Below are 18,557 nucleotides of genomic sequence, written 5' to 3'. Positions count from 1 at the left end.
TCATAAAACACTGGACAACTATTTTTTACGGTTTCGGAACTCTGTAACATTCTTCATTTATGACGCCGTTAAACCTGATAGAAAACAACATTCATCTGCGTATTTGACACTTTACATCACAGACTAACTTCGGTTATCCAACCGTTAAAAACTAGGAAGTACTGAGTAGCTTTTTAACTCCTAATACAAGATTCCTTAATAAGGATCAAACTCAGGATCTTCAGGTTTTGTTACGAAACTTCTAAATGTTAACGTCCAAAGATTTATGCTGCTAACTTTAATCACTGTTAATTATCAAGTACAAATATTTAAATGTGGACAATGCTTCTTAGTAAACAAATCAAATCCTTAATGTTAGATAGGAAAAACGTACTGTTTGGCATAGCACAATTTTGTTTCTCTTTACTTGATAATAATCTTTAATTTTCTTCATTTTAAATTCATTGATATTTTCAGTACTATTTTGTTTGAACACTGTTCATCTTAATGGATTCATCATCGTCTACAACACAAGGTGTGCACTTTGTTGTTTGCTTGAAATTGTTTTCTAATTCTTTACCATAATTATCGAGTTTTTTTTGTGTGTAGTATGATAAGTTCCCATTTGAAATACTATATACTTAGCATTTAACTCACAAAACATTATTGCTTAACGAAAGCTTAATCGAAATTTAGTAATGTTATATCTGAAGCGTTCTGAAATTCACTTAGTCAGCGAATAGAACAAAGACTTGTGTCCAGAGACCAATAAGCTAGCTATTCTGACGCTTCCCAGACCCAGCTAACTAGAGTAAAAAGTCCAAGACGAAATAGGGGGAATATATATTCCATAAACAGCCAGAAGCACAGCAATCACAAGGGGAAGAAATCAAACGTATATATACAGTATAAAATTGTCCTTGGGAAGCATTACAAAATAACACACTAAAAGATGCAACGAACCAATAGCGTTTACGATATTTCCAAGTGGGAAATACGATTCGAAGGTGAAAGGAGCGCTTTTGGTGCGAAAACAAAGAAATTCAAATTTTCAAAATAAAATTACAAAAATACGTCATTTACCAAGTAAGTTTTGGGGATTTAACATCCCCCATACCCCTCCCCCTAATAACGAACTTTCTTGGGGTCCTCTTGCGTTCTGACTGTCTGTCGCCGTTGGCGTAGTGACCACCTTCTGGACCGTAGACCGACTTGTTGAGCTTCTTCTTGTGTTGGGTCTACTGGCAGATTAAAGATATCCATTTGGTAGACGAATAACAAGTTCTGAAATGTTTCCACTGGCGTCCCCTCCCCTTTTGTCTTGGTCAATACTCTCTTGAATGTATCCACAAATCTTTCTGCTTGACCGTTTGATTGTGGGTGGTATGGTTGGGAGCGGAGATGCTTGATAGATAGAAGTTTTCAAAAATCTTGGAACTGAGTAGAGGTGAACTGTGAACCATTGTCGGATACGACCGCAAGTTGATGCATTACACTTCAAACGAGAACATAAGCCACTAAAATCACTTCAACCAATCTTACGCAAACCTAAGGATAAAATAACAAAAGAAGAAAAACTGAAAATCATCTAAAAATAGACTGTTCCGATTGTGAAAAACACTACATCGGTCAAGGTGGAAGCCCCCTTCATCATCGGCTGCATGAATATGTTATCGGTCATACATCATAATGTTTCTCCGCTTATACTAATGCATGTGGACACATGTTCATGTCGATATTTTGTATAGAGAACGTTAAGAACACCAGAGAATTTCTGGAAGCTTGACACTCCGGCCAATTACCAATCAATAAACAAATCGAAATCTGTTCGATTTACTAACCAATCAGAAAAATCATGGACAAATATAGGATCAAGTAGAATGGGAGAGACAATCAAAATAAAGATGCAAACAGTAATAGGTTGAAGGTGAACAATAACCAATCAATATCGACAAGACAAGCTGTTAGTCATATGTGGATAAATTTCGAGTACTTCACTTCTGCTTGAAATATGTGCTGATGATGTCCAGAAGAGCGATGAAATAAAGTTAAGGGGGCGGACAAACCAAAACGTGGCATCAGTGCTTGAAGTCACTAACTTCTAGTCTGAGCCATATTGGTAGATGCAAACTGCTTGGTTGGGATCAGCGCGACTATCGTAACCGATAGTTGGAGACTCCGGGTGACATGGCTCAAAATCGATCACAATGACTTAAGTGTTTACACTCTTTGTCTGACCTCGAACCGTGAGATTACTTTATACCTTTCTGTCTACGAACAAATTATTTCTCCCTGTATCACACCCTTATATGAAATGTTTTTTACTATCATCAAAATAACTGCTATGAATTCGGTGTTCATCTTGTAGTGCTAATGAGATGTGGCAAGTTGAACCGATGCATATGTGCGTGGTCCTACATTGTAGCTGAATGACATCCCATTCTAGCACCTTTTGTGTGACTGGAAAAGTATGTGTAGGTTTTCTGAAGAGGCTCAACTTGACAATCAATTTTCGTTCTTCTTACCACGGCCGATGAGTGATTTAAAAAATCAAGAATCACTGACCAACCGTTTTGATTTATTAACACTGAGTCGAAATTTGTTCCTATGCCATCAACCAATAATGTAAAATTTAGCCACTTCGTATTAATTGATTCGTATAGGTTGTCACCAATATTTTATCCCATTAAAACATTTTTTATGTAATTATATTTTGTAGGAATACAAGAGACGTTAAAAAGTCTTAAAAAGAATATTGATTCTATCACAAAACAGATTGATGAATTAAATCATCAACGTAAAAACTTACAAGTACAATATGATCAAGTAATTCTTACTGTATATTATTTATATTACCAAGTTTGTATTATTTTAATGCTTTTCAAATACTTGTCGATTTAAACTAGTCAAATTGTAGCAATATTTCATTTTGTAAAAACTCATTACCCAGATACAAACTCGTATGATCTCATTTTTGAGACAATTTCTATGTGGATGACCTAGTTGTACTAATCAGTTGCGAAAATCAAAGTCGGTGAAGTGGGGTTTTGATGTTATTTGGTTGGAAGTAGTTGGATGGAAAACCTGAACCTAGTTTACGTGTTAATCGACACTCGTCAGCTAGCCGTACTGATGCCCCTTCTGGGGGCAAGAATATAAATTTCATATCATTGTTGAATGTTCTTTTGATATCTGCCTGTGATTCCCGGCGCAATGTGTGCTTTGGTTCGGCACTTTTCATTTTGCCTTGGTGAGCTTGCCTCATAATGCAGTTTGACGATTTCCGTAATGTGTGTCCTACCCTCCTCTAGCGTCTTTACTAATTTTTTCAAATGAAAGCTGGTTTGTTCTCTCCTGTAGTAGGCTTTTGCTGATGATGTCTGACCAAAGGATATGTAGTTTCCTGTGTAGACAACCTTCTATAAATACCAATACCGTTTTGATGATGGTTGTAGTAGTTTTCCATGTCTTCGCCTCTTACAGTAAAACTGTCTTGACATTCGTATTAAAAATTCTGATTTTGGTGTTGCTTGACAGTTGTTTTGAGTCCCATATGTTCTTCAGCACTCGGAATGGTGCTCTTGATTTTATAATCCATGCCTTCACATCTGCATCAAATCCCCCTTGTTTATGAATGATACTACCTAAGCATGTAAAAGTTGCCTACTCTTCCAGAACTCCATTGAGTGTGATTTGGTCTGTTCGACAAAGTACTAAAATATAATTGTATTTTCATATCGATATGCCAGCTCTTGTAATAATGGCACTAGCTCCCACATTGAACAGTTTTCTAAGAATAGTTTATCTTATTCACAATATTGAATCGCAAGACGATATATATCTGTAAATAATTTACAGTACACATCGCTAACGGACTTAAGCTAAACACCATTAAAATGCAGGAGATAATCATAACTTTGTCGCTCTGTTATACTTTTCTTTATTGGTGTTCATCTAAGGTCTTATTATGAATCAAACTCAAAACGTTTAGACTTTGTAGTTAATGCGTTATTTTCAGGCCGTTGAGTTAGTGTCCAATGGTGTATATCTTCAATCAGTCAATCCATCATTTACTTTTGGTCACCCTAAAGACTGAAACAAATTCAACGCTTTTATTACAGTTTTACATCATTAGCTTATTTTAGCTGGATAACCATGAAGCACTGGGCAGCCGTTTCGTCTTAACAGGGGATTCTTCAACAAAGTTCGAGACCTGAGCACTAACGAGTATATCCAAATATTCAAACGTTTTACGAACGGACAGGATTTTTAATATTTTGTTCTATAGTTGATGACCACCTTATTTGTCAATCACTTTTGTATATAGTGTGATTTATATCCTCTCATTTTTATTGTAACTCATAGTTAAAATCTCAATTAACTACAGCCCGTGTTCAAGAAATTTCAAATTCTTTAGATAAATCATCTGAATACAATTCAGAATCATTATTCCCATGGACTTCAGAAGTGAATCGAGTGAGAAAAGAAGTCTTTCAAATTTCAGAATTTCGTCCTTTACAAATAACAGCAATTAATGCAGTTTTAGATGGTCGTGATGTAATCCTAGTTATGCCTACAGGTAGGTAGGTGGGTAGGCACGTTTTAAAACGTTATGTATTTCATTAATAGCTTATATACAAGTTTTCGATTATTAGGTGTATAATACTTTGCTAATGAAAAAAGTTTGATATTCGTTTCGTAATAAAATAGTTTCTATCATGGATTGATATTAACTTGAAGATTCCCATAGCACAGTCAACAGCAGAGAGTACAACAGGGAATCATCGATTTTGGTTATTTCTCCATCAAGAAATAGCTTACACGGAGTCACGAAACGTCATAAAATTTGATTTTTTTACTCATCGGGATATTACAAATATATTAATTTATTTCTAACAATCTACCCAATGCTCAGTTTATTCGAAATTATCAAGTCAAACCTTGGTAATGATACCTATAATAAGGCATAAGTCTGATTGATCATCACCCGCAACTGTAACGGGGACATACGCATAGATGACATCTAATTTTTTGTCGGTTTTTCGTTAAGTGCGTAAAGCTTGTAGATGTAAATCACTTTTTCGAATTCTTTTCTTCCCTGGTTATATGTTGCGCAGTTAAAAAAATTGACAAGAGTCCTTGAACGATCGATGAATGTTTTTTTAGAACTTGTTCTTTACAATCTTCGCACATTTAATTTAATCGAAATCTGTGAATTAATTGCCTTCAAACGCCATTTTTACGAATAAGTAGTCCCACACCGATATATACATCGTTCCCGTTACAGCTTTACTGACAAAAACCTCCTAAGAAATATATATAATTTCCTGTATGGAATCTTAATAAATAAATTATCTAGTATGATTTTATTGTTTTTTATTCATTTCTTTTTCCATAATATTTAGGCGCAGGCAAAAGTTTGGTATATCAATTACCTGCATTACTTAATGTTAATGCTTTCAAAGTGAACGGACGATATCGTGGTTCATTAACGTTAGTTATAAGTCCATTAGTTTCTTTAATGGTTGATCAATCGATTAACTTGACCAGATACAGCCTTGAACCAGATACAATTGCAGTTTTAGATGCGAATACACCATTACAAGAACAACGTCGAATTCTCTCATTGCTTGCAGAAAAACCTGTTAGTTAATAAACTGATTATTATTATTATTATTTGTTCACTAGGGATCCTGGTACCTGTATGGTTACGCCACAGAATCGAGCTGTACTTTTCAGGTCATCTAAAAGCCTAGTAAGTGCTTGATTCTCATGAAACCCAGTGTAACATTACCCTCTTACAAAGTATATTAATAATTGTGAATCATTATTGATATGGTTTAAAGTTTATTTAGAGTAAAGACTCAAAGCGCCTGTTCTTTTGTCAGACACTAGTTCACTATCTGAAACAATGTGACATTACTTCGATTTTCAATGCTTTTTAATATATTAGGCAAATGAAAAGCCAAATGAGTTGGATATGAATCCTTCAGTCAGTCAGTCAGCTACAACGTAGGACCAGGCACATATATGCATCGGTCCAAGTTGCCATACCCCATTAGCACAACAAGATGAACACCAAATTCATAGTAGTTAATTAACTGGTGGTAATATATAAAAGAAAGATTGTTTGTAAGGATATAGTACAGGAAGAAAGACAGATATGAAGCAATTTTAATCTCAAGGTTTAAGGGAAGATAGAGAGTGTATACACCTACGCCATTGTGATCGGTTCTGAGCCATGTCACACAGAATCTCCAACCATTGGTTACGATAGTCGCGCTGACACCAACCAAGTAGTCTGCATCTACCAATATGGCTCAGACTAGAAGTTAGTGACTTCAAGCACTGCTTCCACGTTTTGGTTTGGCCGCCTCTAACTCTTTTCCAACCCTCCCTTACACTAGTCAGCATAGCGCGTCGTGGTAATTGGTGTTCAGGCATACGTAACACGTGGCCTAACCACCCCGGTCGATGAAGATCCATGACCTCATCAACTGATTTACCATCATTTCTTAATACCCTATGTCTAACCTCACCATTACTTACCCTATGATCCCAGCAAATGCGAGCAATATTTCTAAGACATCTATGATCAAATACTAGTAACTTACGAGTATCTTCTACTTTTAATGGACACGTTTTGCAGCCGTAAAGTAAAACAGAGCGAACTGCTGCGCAGTATTTGATGTTTTCTTTCTCAATTGACTAATAGATTAATAACAAAAGAAATTTTTTCTCACCAATTTTACTCAATTATGTCTTCCTTTTATTTATTTATTTTTAAAAAAAAATTTAGAGCAAAACAAATGCTTCAACAAAATCTAATTTACGCTTATTATATGTAACTCCAGAAAAATTGGCTAAAAGTAAATTATTATTAAATCGTTTAGAGATTGTTTATTCAACAAATCGATTAGCTTGTATTGCTATTGATGAAGTACATTGTGCTAGTCAATGGGGTCATGATTTTAGACCGGATTATAAATTTCTACATATATTAAGACGTCAATTTTCAAATGTACCAATTATTGGTTTAACTGCAACTGCAACTACTGAAATAATTGTAGATATAGAGAATATGTTGGGTCTTAATGTAGACAAATGTTTAGTATTAAGAACTAGTTATAATCGAGAAAATTTAAATTATTATGTAAGTTAACTTGGTATATGATTCTTGCTTGTTTGTTTCTTTTTTAACCATTAATTGTTAAACTGAATTGCTAAAAATTCAATATAGATTAAATTTATTGCTTCCTTAACCGATTTGTCATTTTTACCTAATACTGTAGATTTAACTGAAACAGTATTGACTTATAAACAAAGATGGATAGTGGCTAGCTGTGGAATCCAGGACGCGCGTTTCATCCTATGTGGGACTCGTCAGCTAGATGTACTTGTATCTCAGAGTTGATGTTCACTCTGGGACTCGAACCCAGTGCCGTTTGCCTCAAACGCCACCACGTTATCCACTTAGCTACTGAGTCATGGTAGCCACTTGCTTGTACAATTGGGTGAAGTTTAAATTTACTTGGTATTGTTTGTTTGAATCTTCCCATTGATGTTTAGGAATGCAATTGATCAGTCTCTTATTGGCATATGTGAATACTGTGCGTATTGACTTATTATTTCGACTATATGAGATGTTTGGAAGATATCTACGGTTAAATACTAGTTAACTGCTCCTGTCCTCTGCTTTCAAGGGGCAGTTTTCACAGTTGTAAAGTAAAAAAGAGCAAACTGCTGTGTTGTATACTCTCCCTGCAGTAGACAGATATATCGTTTATAGAGTAAGCTATTTATCCATCTGTTTGGTTTATTAGAATCTCGTAAACATATTATGATTTTCTTCTAAATGACCTATTCTCAAGTCTGATTTCTACATTCATAGAATCAAGCTTTACTGATGATCTACAAAGCGCTCAATTGTGTGAATCTTACTCTGCCCCATATGTCCTTACTTCCAAATTATTTTCTGGGAATTATAGTTTGGTTTTAAATAACTTCTCATAAACAGTTATCTAATGACTATCACCCAAATTGCTTACTGAGGCGTATTAGTCTTTGTGTACAATTATGATTTGATTTTTAACACCATCTTAAATCCCACATCACTTATTCAGGTTTAAGGCTACATACTACACTGATGTTTAGATGATTATAGAAGTGTCTCTAATTGGTTGGGTATCTGCCTATCTTGTCTGTGAATATGCTTATATTTCCTTTAATTCATTGATATCTTTGTTTTCACAAGGATAATCATTGAAAATGTGACAGGAAAAGAAAACCTCTTAAGCTGTAACTGTATTTATCAAGTTTAGATTTCTAATAGATTTCATATTTTTTGCTCTACTAGGACTTACAATTTTTTGTTTTTCTTTCAATATGTTTCTGATATGAGCTTTGGCACCTGGGACTGTTTCATGTTCATGCCATATCCTATAATCACTATGATTGATTTATGCCTCAATAATTTTCATGAGAAACATTTTATTGTTTATCACTTTTCCTCCAACTTATTTACATAGGTTAAACCAGTCAGTGGATCTATCAAAGCATCTGTTAAATATTTATATGAATTAATTAATAAAAATTATATTAATCAATCAGGTAAATATTCTATTTGAATTATTATTCTATTCAATGATAAACTAATAGTTATTTTGTTTGAATTCAATGTTTCTCTTTTTTTTATTATTATTATTTAAACACATAAATATTGGTACAAAGGGGCACCAGATACATATGCACCGCATAACTTTCATTTGATTTGTGTGAAGGCTGTGATACTGCCCAAGTGCCCAAACTGAAGCTGGTGGTTTTCTTAGGGACCCACACCCGGAGCCTTTGACCTGAAGGTCTGATCCACAAGTCAGTGGAGCATCGTGAGGAGATGCAGTCCCATGGTAGCCGGTGACTAACAATCGGTTCGTACGACATTTGTTCCCTCAAGATACTGGAGCCCATGTGCACCATTGGTTTGGAATCAGGGTTTTCCAACTCCCCTAGGTGGACTTTCCGTGTCCACCAACCCGGTTAAGGCGCCGGACATTCGCTTTTCGTCCTCTCATTTTCGTGGACGACACCCTAGCCACGAGAAGGCAGTGAGTAGGACTTCCCTGACAGAGGCTGTATACGCGTGGCCATATGAGAGCATTTGGAGAAGGAGAGCGGACTCTCCCCACTCTCGGCCATACCAGGGCATTTGGGAGCATGTTTCCTATTACATATTCACCATATGGTCTTATTGTTCTCTGTTAATTTGAACTGAGTAAGGGTGTTCGTTTAATATATCGTTTGTTTATTTATATCGAAATGTCAAAAAAATAGTTTTTGAGTTCGTCACATAACAGAAAAAGGTTGATTTTAAGTTAGTTTTTCTGATTTAAATAAATAAATCCACTTATTTTCACCACTTGAATTTAGAATTATAAAGACGATACACTACTTCAATAATAGCTTAGTAGTGGTTTTAAGCATATAAAACAAAATAAAAATAATACAAAACACCACTACAGTTGTATATATTTAATCTGACTTTATTTTGTATAACACTATGTAACAATAATGTCCAGAGTTAACAAATCTCATAGCCATTTGATTACACGTTTTAAAGGATAGATGGATTGTGGCCAGTAATCGAGTCTATGGTGCTCGTTCCGTATTATTTTGGGAATCGTCATTTGAATGTGGCTGCATCTCAGCATTGATATTCATGTTTGGATTCGGCGGATAATGTGTTAGGTGTAACTATGCTACAGGTATTCGGAGTTTGACAACGCCTTTATAAGCGAAGGGTACCGACCAAGTTAGAAATGAAAGAGTTCGAAGATATATTTGGCAGGTTATCGATATGTGAGAAGCTGGATAGTAGTTGTAAGGGGTGCGTAGCACAGCGTACCTACTCGTGATCTGGTGCGGATGCTTGACTGAGTGGCTTTAGCTATAATGTGTCCAGTAAAACTAAGGAGGCCTGCATCAATATTGATGAGTTACAAGACTATTTAATTTGTGGATTTATCTACCGGTACATGTATTTGTTGCAAAATGTACTCCATTTGAGTCTCAATGTGAACATCAACTCTGGCATGCAAGCAAATTTAGCTGACGAGTCCCAAAGTAGGATGAACTGCTCGTCCCGGATTTCTCTGCTAGCCGAAATCCGTCTATTTTATGAAAGCTATTCACTTATTCTTTAATAATTTCTGATAAACTCGTCTTTATTCTGTTCGTATATTTCTAGGCATTGTATACTGTTTTTCTCAGAAAGATACTGAAGATGTTTCTTCAGAACTAAAGAACTTTGGGTTAAAGGTAGCTCCATATCATGCTAACTTAGATTTTAATTATCGATCTACAGTTCATTCCGGTTGGAGTCAAGGAAAAATTCAAGTACGTTATTTTTAGCGTATTAATCATTGTATTTTATTTATCAAAATTATCAACAAATCTTCTGAGCATGCTTCAGAATCTGTTTTAAATACTATTTTTGAAATACACTTATTGACTGTACTACTGGAAATAATTAAAAAGCATTTGTAAGTACTATCAGCGAGATTGACTGAAGTCTTAGGTAGGATCTGGGAACCGGACGTAATCCTATCTGACTGGTCACAATCACTGATTGTGCCAGTCTATAAGAAATGACAAAAGTCCCCTTGTGACAATCACAGAGGAATCAGTTTGACTAATATAATGTCTTAAATATTAGCTTCAATAATACTTCAACGCCTAACTAGAGCAACAAATCACCGTTGCTGCTACCTTGACGTGGTGGTCGGGCTTGCCTATTGTGATGAAGCAATCGAGCTATGCTGGCTGGAACAATCGTTCCTCGAGGTCCTACCATGCCAGACAGGTTGGTTGAAGAGCAGTGAGACTAAAAGCAGCAAACCCAAGGTCCGAAGGCGAAGTCGTACTGCTGACTGTACAGGGGTGTGACAGCAGTAAGGTGTTTCCTTCAGACAACCAGCATGACAGCGATGCTGCCTTCCCACAAGGAGGGGTGGGGTTAGAAAAGGTCGACCCTAAAAATGCACACCTCGCCTTATCCCACGGATATCCGTCTCCGGCGGTAAGGTTTTTTTTTGAAGAACGGAGCTAACACAAAAACTACCCACAAAAAGGTCGTGTGTGACCGACCTCAAGCAGTTGTCCCTTGGGCACTGCGGTCACGCTCTCAGGTCATTAAGACCACTTCTAACCCAATTTCCTTTTCAGGTACCTCTAGAAGAATCCTTCCACGGTGTGGGCAACCGGGAAGTGATAACTGCCCTCATACCTCTAACAGCACTCAAGACCACTGTATTCATAATCAATCTCCTTCTTCAATTCCTACTATTCCTTCTACCTTGACTTTCAACACTAAACTTCCTCTCTCGGTTTCCTCCTCAAGTGTCACCATGGCCAACGATTCTAGTGCGCGAAACACTGTCCCAGGTCTACTAAACCCTCGCTCCAAACTACACATTGGAGCCTTCAACGTACGTACCCTATGTCAAATCGGTCAACAGGCCTCCTTAGCTAAAACCCTAGAATCTCGTACCATTGATGTATGCTGTGTCTCCGAAACACGCATACAGGATCCCAGTGTGGTCATTCACTTGACCTCACCTCGCCAAAATGGACAGCCAACGAAATACACCCTCCGTGTATCTGGCGACCCGTTGGCTAGTTCTCGCGGACTTGCAGGTGTAGGCATAGCACTAAGTACAAGGGCAGAACAGGCACTACTAGAATGGATCCCCGTTAACAGTCGCCTGTGTGCTGTCCGGCTAAATGGCTCCGTAAGAACTCGGAAGGATAGGGACACACGTCGTTGCCTTTTCGTCGTTTCTGCCTACGCTCCCACTGACTGCAGCCATGATGAGGTGAAAGATGACTTTTACAGAAAGCTCTCTGAGCTTCTTCAGAAAGCTAAGCGCTCAGACATAGTAGTCGTAGCGGGTGACTTTAATGCCCAGGTAGGCAGCTTAAATCAAACAGAAAGACATTTAGGTGGGTGTTTTAGTATTCCGGCTCAACGAACCGATAATGGTGATCGTCTGTTGCAACTATGCTCAGACAATCGTTTATTTTTGGCAAGCACTAATTTTAAACATAAGGAGAGACATCGTCTAACATGGCGACCACCTGCACCAAACCAACGGTGGACTCAAATAGACCATATTGTCATCAGTCATCGTTGGAGAGGCTCAATAGAAGATTGTCGCTCGTATTGGAATACTTGTTTAGACTCTGATCACGCTTTAATACGAGCGCGCATTTGTCTGCACCTCAATGGACGCAGGAAAAGTACACTAAGAAGACGCATTAGGATTGAACTGGAGGACGAAAAAGCCAAATGCGAATTCCAGAAACAACTGAGTTCACATCTAGGCAGTTCTGTAAACGAGACTGACCCAGATACTGCTTGGAAAGACACACGAACAGCTGTGGAAACAGCAGTAACATCTATTAGTCATTTAAACCATAGGGCTCCAAAAAATCAATGGATTTCTTTTAAGTCTATTTCACTGATGGATTCGCGTAAACTCATCCCATCAGGCTCTGAACATGACGAAGAGCGTAAACAAATTAGATCTAGGTTAACTAAAAGTCTAAGGAACGATCGTGAGCAGTGGTGGGCAACGAAAGCAAAAGAGATGGAAAAGGCAGCGACTGTAGGCAACACCAGGCAACTCATCAGACTAATAAAAGAAACTGGAATTAAGAAGTCAAGTGTAAGTGAGACAATCTCCGAAAAAGACGGAACCCTTATCTGCTCTCAACCCAAACGTTTAGAACGATGGGCGGAACACTTTAAGGAACAGTTTAGCTGGCCTTCAGCTACTGCACAACTACCCACTATTCCCAGAAAACCTGAATGGAACATTGAAGTAGGCCCCCCGACCCTACTTGAAGTTCAAAAGGCTATAGGTAATCTGAAACGAGGAAGAGCAGCTGGACCAGATGGATTGGCTCCAGAGGTCTTTAAATATGGTGGTCCAATTTTAGCGATTAGGTTGACTAATATTCTGGCTAAAATCTGGGAGACGGATGTAATCCCATCCGACTGGTCACAATCACTTATTGTCCCAATATATAAAAAGGGGTCAAAATCATCCTGCGATAACCATAGAGGGATTAGTCTGACTAACATAGTATCTAAAATACTAGCCTCAATAATTATCGGGCGCCTAACTAAGACTCGTGAACTGCAAACACGAGAAAATCAGACTGGCTTCAGACCTGGTCGTAGCTGTATCGACCACATATTCACCATTCGTCAAGTTTTAGAGCACAGACACGTTTATCGGCGTCCGACAATGATAGTTTTTCTTGACTTAAAAGCAGCATTTGACTCTGTAAACCGAGAGGTTCTGTGGCAATGTCTGTCATTGAAAGGTGTACCTGAGAAGTACATAAACCTTGTGAAGGCTCTTTACTCGAACACTATCAGTCGAGTGAGAGCTTATGGCGAACTGTCATATGATTTTACAACGTCAAGTGGTGTACGTCAAGGCTGTCCACTATCCCCATTTTTGTTTAACTTCATTATGGACCTGTTGCTGGAAATAACACTCTCGTCGACTGAATTTACAGGAATTGATCTCCTACCAGGGGGACCACTAAGCGACTTAGAATACGCAGATGACATAGTCCTGTTTGGTGAAGACGCTGACAAAATGCAGAGTCTTCTGTTGGAACTCAGTAATAATGCCAGGATGTTTGGGATGCGTTTCTCCCCATCCAAATGTAAATTGTTACTCCAGGACTGGCCTGCATCAACACCCGAACTAAGGATAGGGAGTGAAGTAGTCGAACGCGTGGACAACTTCACTTATCTTGGAAGTCTGATCAGCCCTAATGGGTTGGTGTCTGACGAAATCTCAGCACGGATTCAAAAAGCTCGTTTGGCTTTTGCCAACTTACGTCACCTATGGCGAAGACGAGATATCCGTCTATCAATTAAGGGACGAGTATACTGCGCAGCAGTTCGCTCTGTTCTACTTTACGGCTGTGAAACATGGCCATTAAGAGTAGAAGATACTCGTAGGTTACTAGTATTTGACCACAGATGTCTTAGAAATATTGCTCGCATCTGCTGGGATAACCGGGTAAGTAATAGTGAGGTTAGACGCAGGGTATTAGGGGACGATGGTAAATCAGTTGATGAGGTCATGAATCTTCATCGACTGAGATGGTTGGGCCATGTGTTACGTATGCCTGAACACAGATTACCACGACGCGCTATGATGACTAGTATTGGGGATGGTTGGAAGAGAGTTAGGGGCGGCCAAACCAAAACATGGCATCAGTGTTTGAAGTCACTAACTTCTAGCCTGAGCCATGTTGGCAGATGCAGACTACCTGGTTGGGGTCCGCGTGACTATCGTAACCAATGGTTGGAGACTCTAGGTGACATGGCTCAGAATCGATCACAATGGCGTAGGTGTATACACTCTTTATCTTCTCTTAAACTATGAGATTAAAATTGCTTCATATCTCTCTTCCTTCCTGTACTATATCCTTATATACAACCTTTCTTTATATACTACCACCACTAAATTAATTACTTCTATGAATCCGGTATTCATCTTGTTGTGCTAACGAGGTATGGCAACTTGGACCGATGCATATATGTGCCTGGTCCTACGTTGTAGCTGACTGACTAACTAGAGCTCGTGAAGAGCAGACTAGAGAAAACCAAGCTGGTTTTCGACCTGGATGTGGTTGTATAGACCAGATATTCACTTACACGGCCACGCGTATACAGCCTCTGTCAGGGAAGTCCTACTCACTGCCTTCTCGTGGCATTACTGTTGTTTACGAAATTGAGAGGACGAAAAGCGAATGTCCGGCGCTTTAACCGGGTTGGTGGACACGTAAGGTCCACCTAGGGGAGTTGGAAAACCCTGATTCCAAACCGATGGTGCACATGGGCTCCAGTATCTTGAGCGAACAAATGGCGTATAAATCAATCGTTGGTCACCGACTACCATGGGACTGCATCTGCTTACGATGCTCCACTGCCTTGTGGATCAGACCTTCAGGTCAAAGGCTCCGGGTGTGGGTCCCTAAGAAAACCACCAGCTTCAGTTTGGGCACTTGGGCAGTATCACAGCCCTCACACAAATCAAATGAGATTTGTGCGGCACATATCTATCTGGTGCTTTTTTGTACCAATATTTATGTGTTTAAATAAATAAATAAAATAGCTAAACACTAAGTGTACGAAAAAAGGACGACAGCATTTCCACTCATAAATACTTGGTACAAATGAAGTTTCTCCTAAGTAGACCAATTGGAACAAACTGTGATAGTTCCTGTCTTAAAAGAATAAAAATTCTTTTTTTTGGACTGAATTTGTCAGCATAACTTATAGTTTTAGTCATCAATGATGCTATCGTGGTAACGGTGTAGTTTACAGATATTTAAAAAACAAGTATTAGAAATGAAGAAGAGGGTCCAATTTTCATTTGTATAACCTCGAAGCTGTGCAAATAATTGGTCTTAGAGGATCATACACTCCTAGCATTTTTAAAATATGCTGCTTTTTGTTGATTCTCTCCTCTTAGATTTTTTTCACCATAACTATAGTGCTTTCCATAAGGTTGGTTTTCCCGCTTTCTAGTGCTCCCGTTGACTGAAACTTCAGAACATATGTCACTAGTATAAAACGTACAAACTTGGAAAACAGTATGATTTCATAATTTCACAACGGTGTTGTTTACATCAAAATACAGAGTACCTCAAGAAAATACAACTGACTGAACTATGTTTTTGATTCTTAGTACTTTTTCAATTAAAGTTGACAATCGAATTGAATATCCATTTTCCTTCATAATATAATATGCTTACATGACCCACTCGTTTTTACATATTTTTCTTTTTTTTCCGGTTAGTGTATTTTTGGAATCGTCAACTTTTTTCTCTGTTTATGACTCTTCCCTAATGTTCATAGGTAATTGTTGCCACCGTAGCTTTTGGTATGGGTATTGATAAAGCTGATGTTCGTTTTGTAATACACTTTTCTTCGAGCAAAAGTCTAGAAAATTATTATCAGGAATCAGGTAGAGCGGGACGTGATTCGAACTCGGCGGATTGTATATTAATGTGGCGTTTTTCAGATCTGTTTCGTTTAGCCAGCATGGTATCATCTGAACGAACAGGGATTGCAAAACTTTATCAAATGGTTGGATATTGTATTGATCCAAATAAATGTAGACGTTATTTAATTTCGAAAAATCTCGGTGATACTTCTTGGTCTACTGATGACTGTAAAAATGCTTGTGACAATTGTCAACGTAAAAGCACAAATAAGTCAGGTGAGTCAAGCACTTTTAAAATAAATCAAATGATTATATCAGTCGATTTCCCTAATTACTGTTTTATAATTGTCCAATATTAAATACTGAACCACATTAGTAGATTACTTCTTTATTCCCAATTAGGTGGTCGATTACGCTTAGTGAGCAGTCGTTATACGTGTATCATCCATCGAAAGTTGAGATCAAAGTATGTAGAATTTCACGGTAACACCTTATCCTGAAGAGTTAAACCTTCTCTTAGTGATTTATGCATTTCAAATGTGAATCTCACCAGAATAGTCTAAAAGATGAAGTGGAGATATTTATGAAGCGAAATTCCAGTATTTTGTCATAATCACTCCCTATCATTGCCACGGTTTTTACCAGATGGATATAATTATGATATGAGACCAAATGAGGGAAATCTATGTGATAAGTCTTGCTAACAATACACCTAAACTGTATTCTTAGATGGTTCTTATGACCTTAACTACTTATACACGTCAAGTGGGACAATAGGGAGAAGGCCCGAGCTGCGATTATAAGTTTTACTTTAAGGTTAGTTCACGTACAGAAAAAACGAGGCTATTCGTTGAGCTACACATAACCTTGGGTTTCTGAAACCGTATTAAATACAGTGGCAGTATCAGTAAATTTCCAGTCCAAAATATAGCACGTAACTGTGCATTTCCTAGATGTTTCTGCGAAACCTATTCAACGCTTATTGCGTAAAAAGTTTCCTGGAGTTTCTGGGCCTCTCGAGACTTTAATGGTGGGATATTTTGGGACTCCTTTAACAGTACTAATTATGCCCATCCACCGCATATCTCAATTTAAAATCTTGGCTGATGCAGAAATAGCTTAGAGCGATCAAAATAAAACATGGCATTAGTCCATGAAATCGCCAACTGTTGGACTGAATCTTTTAGATAGATGCGGACTACCTGGTTGGGAGCTGCTCAATAATCATAACCAACAGTTGCAGACGTTGGGTAATATGGCTCAGATACGTTCACTTTTTGTCTACAGTTAAGAAACTGTCTCATACTTCTCCACTCTGCAGGTTAACTCTTCTCAAATCATATTGTTTATATTCACTTAGTACTGTTTGTTTGAATCTTCCCATTGATGCTTAGGACTGCAACTGGTCAGTCTCTTATTGGCATATATGCATACTGTGCGTATTGCCTTAATTCACAAGCATTATAAGCAAAGATGAAGGTACTGGGTTTGAGTCCCAGGGTGAACATCAACTCTGAGATGCAGGTACATCCAGCTGACGAGTCCCGAATAGGACGAAACGCGCGTTCTAGATTCCATTGCTAGCCACTATCAATCTTTGCTCATATTGTTTATGCCTAATTTTCTCTGCTACAACTAATACTGTTACTAGCTCTAATACTCTCTGAAATTTGTCTTGATCAATTTATTTCTGCGCTGATATGGTGTGATGAATTGAGCTGACTCATAAATGTACCAGATCCCACGCTGCTTATCATTGATTAATTATTGAACTTAATGTCATCGCATACTTTGGATTCATTTTTTCAAATTGTATCTTTTATATTCAACTTTTCATTGCAATCATTATCAACATTTTGTTCGCTCTACTTGTCGTCTTATTGATTACCGCTTTCATTATACTGATCTGAAGTTTAATAATTTGAATCAATACACATTAATATCAAGCCCTACACTGCTTAACATTCACTCAATTTGATTGTCCAACTTCTCATGTTGTTGTTTTTTGGTATAATATAGATGTATCCACTCTGATTCAAATAAAAACCAATGAATTACTGAATGCAACAAAACAATTATTATTTGATCAAAGTTTAACAAAACAAGAAAGGATAACTGGCCCTAAATTAATTGATCTAATGACTTGTAATAAACAAATACAATCAATCAGTCAAAAATTATTGAATAAAAATCAAGAAAAACCTGAACGTCAATTTTATGAGCATTTCATATCTTGGTGTTTAATTCATCAATATTTAAAATTAGATTTTCATTTTACACCATATTCAACTGTTTGTTATGTTGTAAACAATGACAATATAGTTGATAATGAACACATTGAATTGATGCCTTATTTATTATCAAATAAGAAAGAAGAGTGTTTTCATGTAGATGCTAAACGAAAAAGAATACATTCAACTGAAATTGTTGATCTTACATAGTTGATATCAATTTGTTAGCGTAACGCTTTATGTGTAATTTATTTACTTATGTATTATAAATATATTACCTGTGATTTTATGTTTGAATATAAAAAACTGTTAA

General features: G+C 37.4%; 1 protein-coding gene across 1 annotated transcript; it reads left to right on the top strand.

Annotated features, from left to right (window-relative positions):
- Positions 1-256: 256 nt before the first annotated feature.
- On the top strand, positions 257-18,454 carry Smp_056620 (putative dna helicase recq1; the record flags this gene model as incomplete). Its single annotated transcript, XM_018797262.1, has 9 exons — positions 257-514; positions 2,699-2,805; positions 4,345-4,558; positions 5,385-5,623; positions 6,779-7,132; positions 8,508-8,589; positions 10,223-10,371; positions 15,926-16,289; positions 18,033-18,454. Exons 1-9 carry the CDS (start codon positions 487-489, stop codon positions 18,452-18,454), a joined length of 1,959 nt encoding a protein of 652 aa, XP_018652322.1. The 5' UTR covers positions 257-486.
- Between the last annotated feature and the right edge of the window lie 103 nt (positions 18,455-18,557).

The sequence above is a fragment of the Schistosoma mansoni genome, chromosome 4, assembly GCF_000237925.1.
Source record: "Schistosoma mansoni strain Puerto Rico chromosome 4, complete genome".
NCBI lineage: Eukaryota > Metazoa > Platyhelminthes > Trematoda > Strigeidida > Schistosomatidae > Schistosoma > Schistosoma mansoni.
This window is presented reverse-complemented; position numbering and strand designations above follow the sequence as displayed.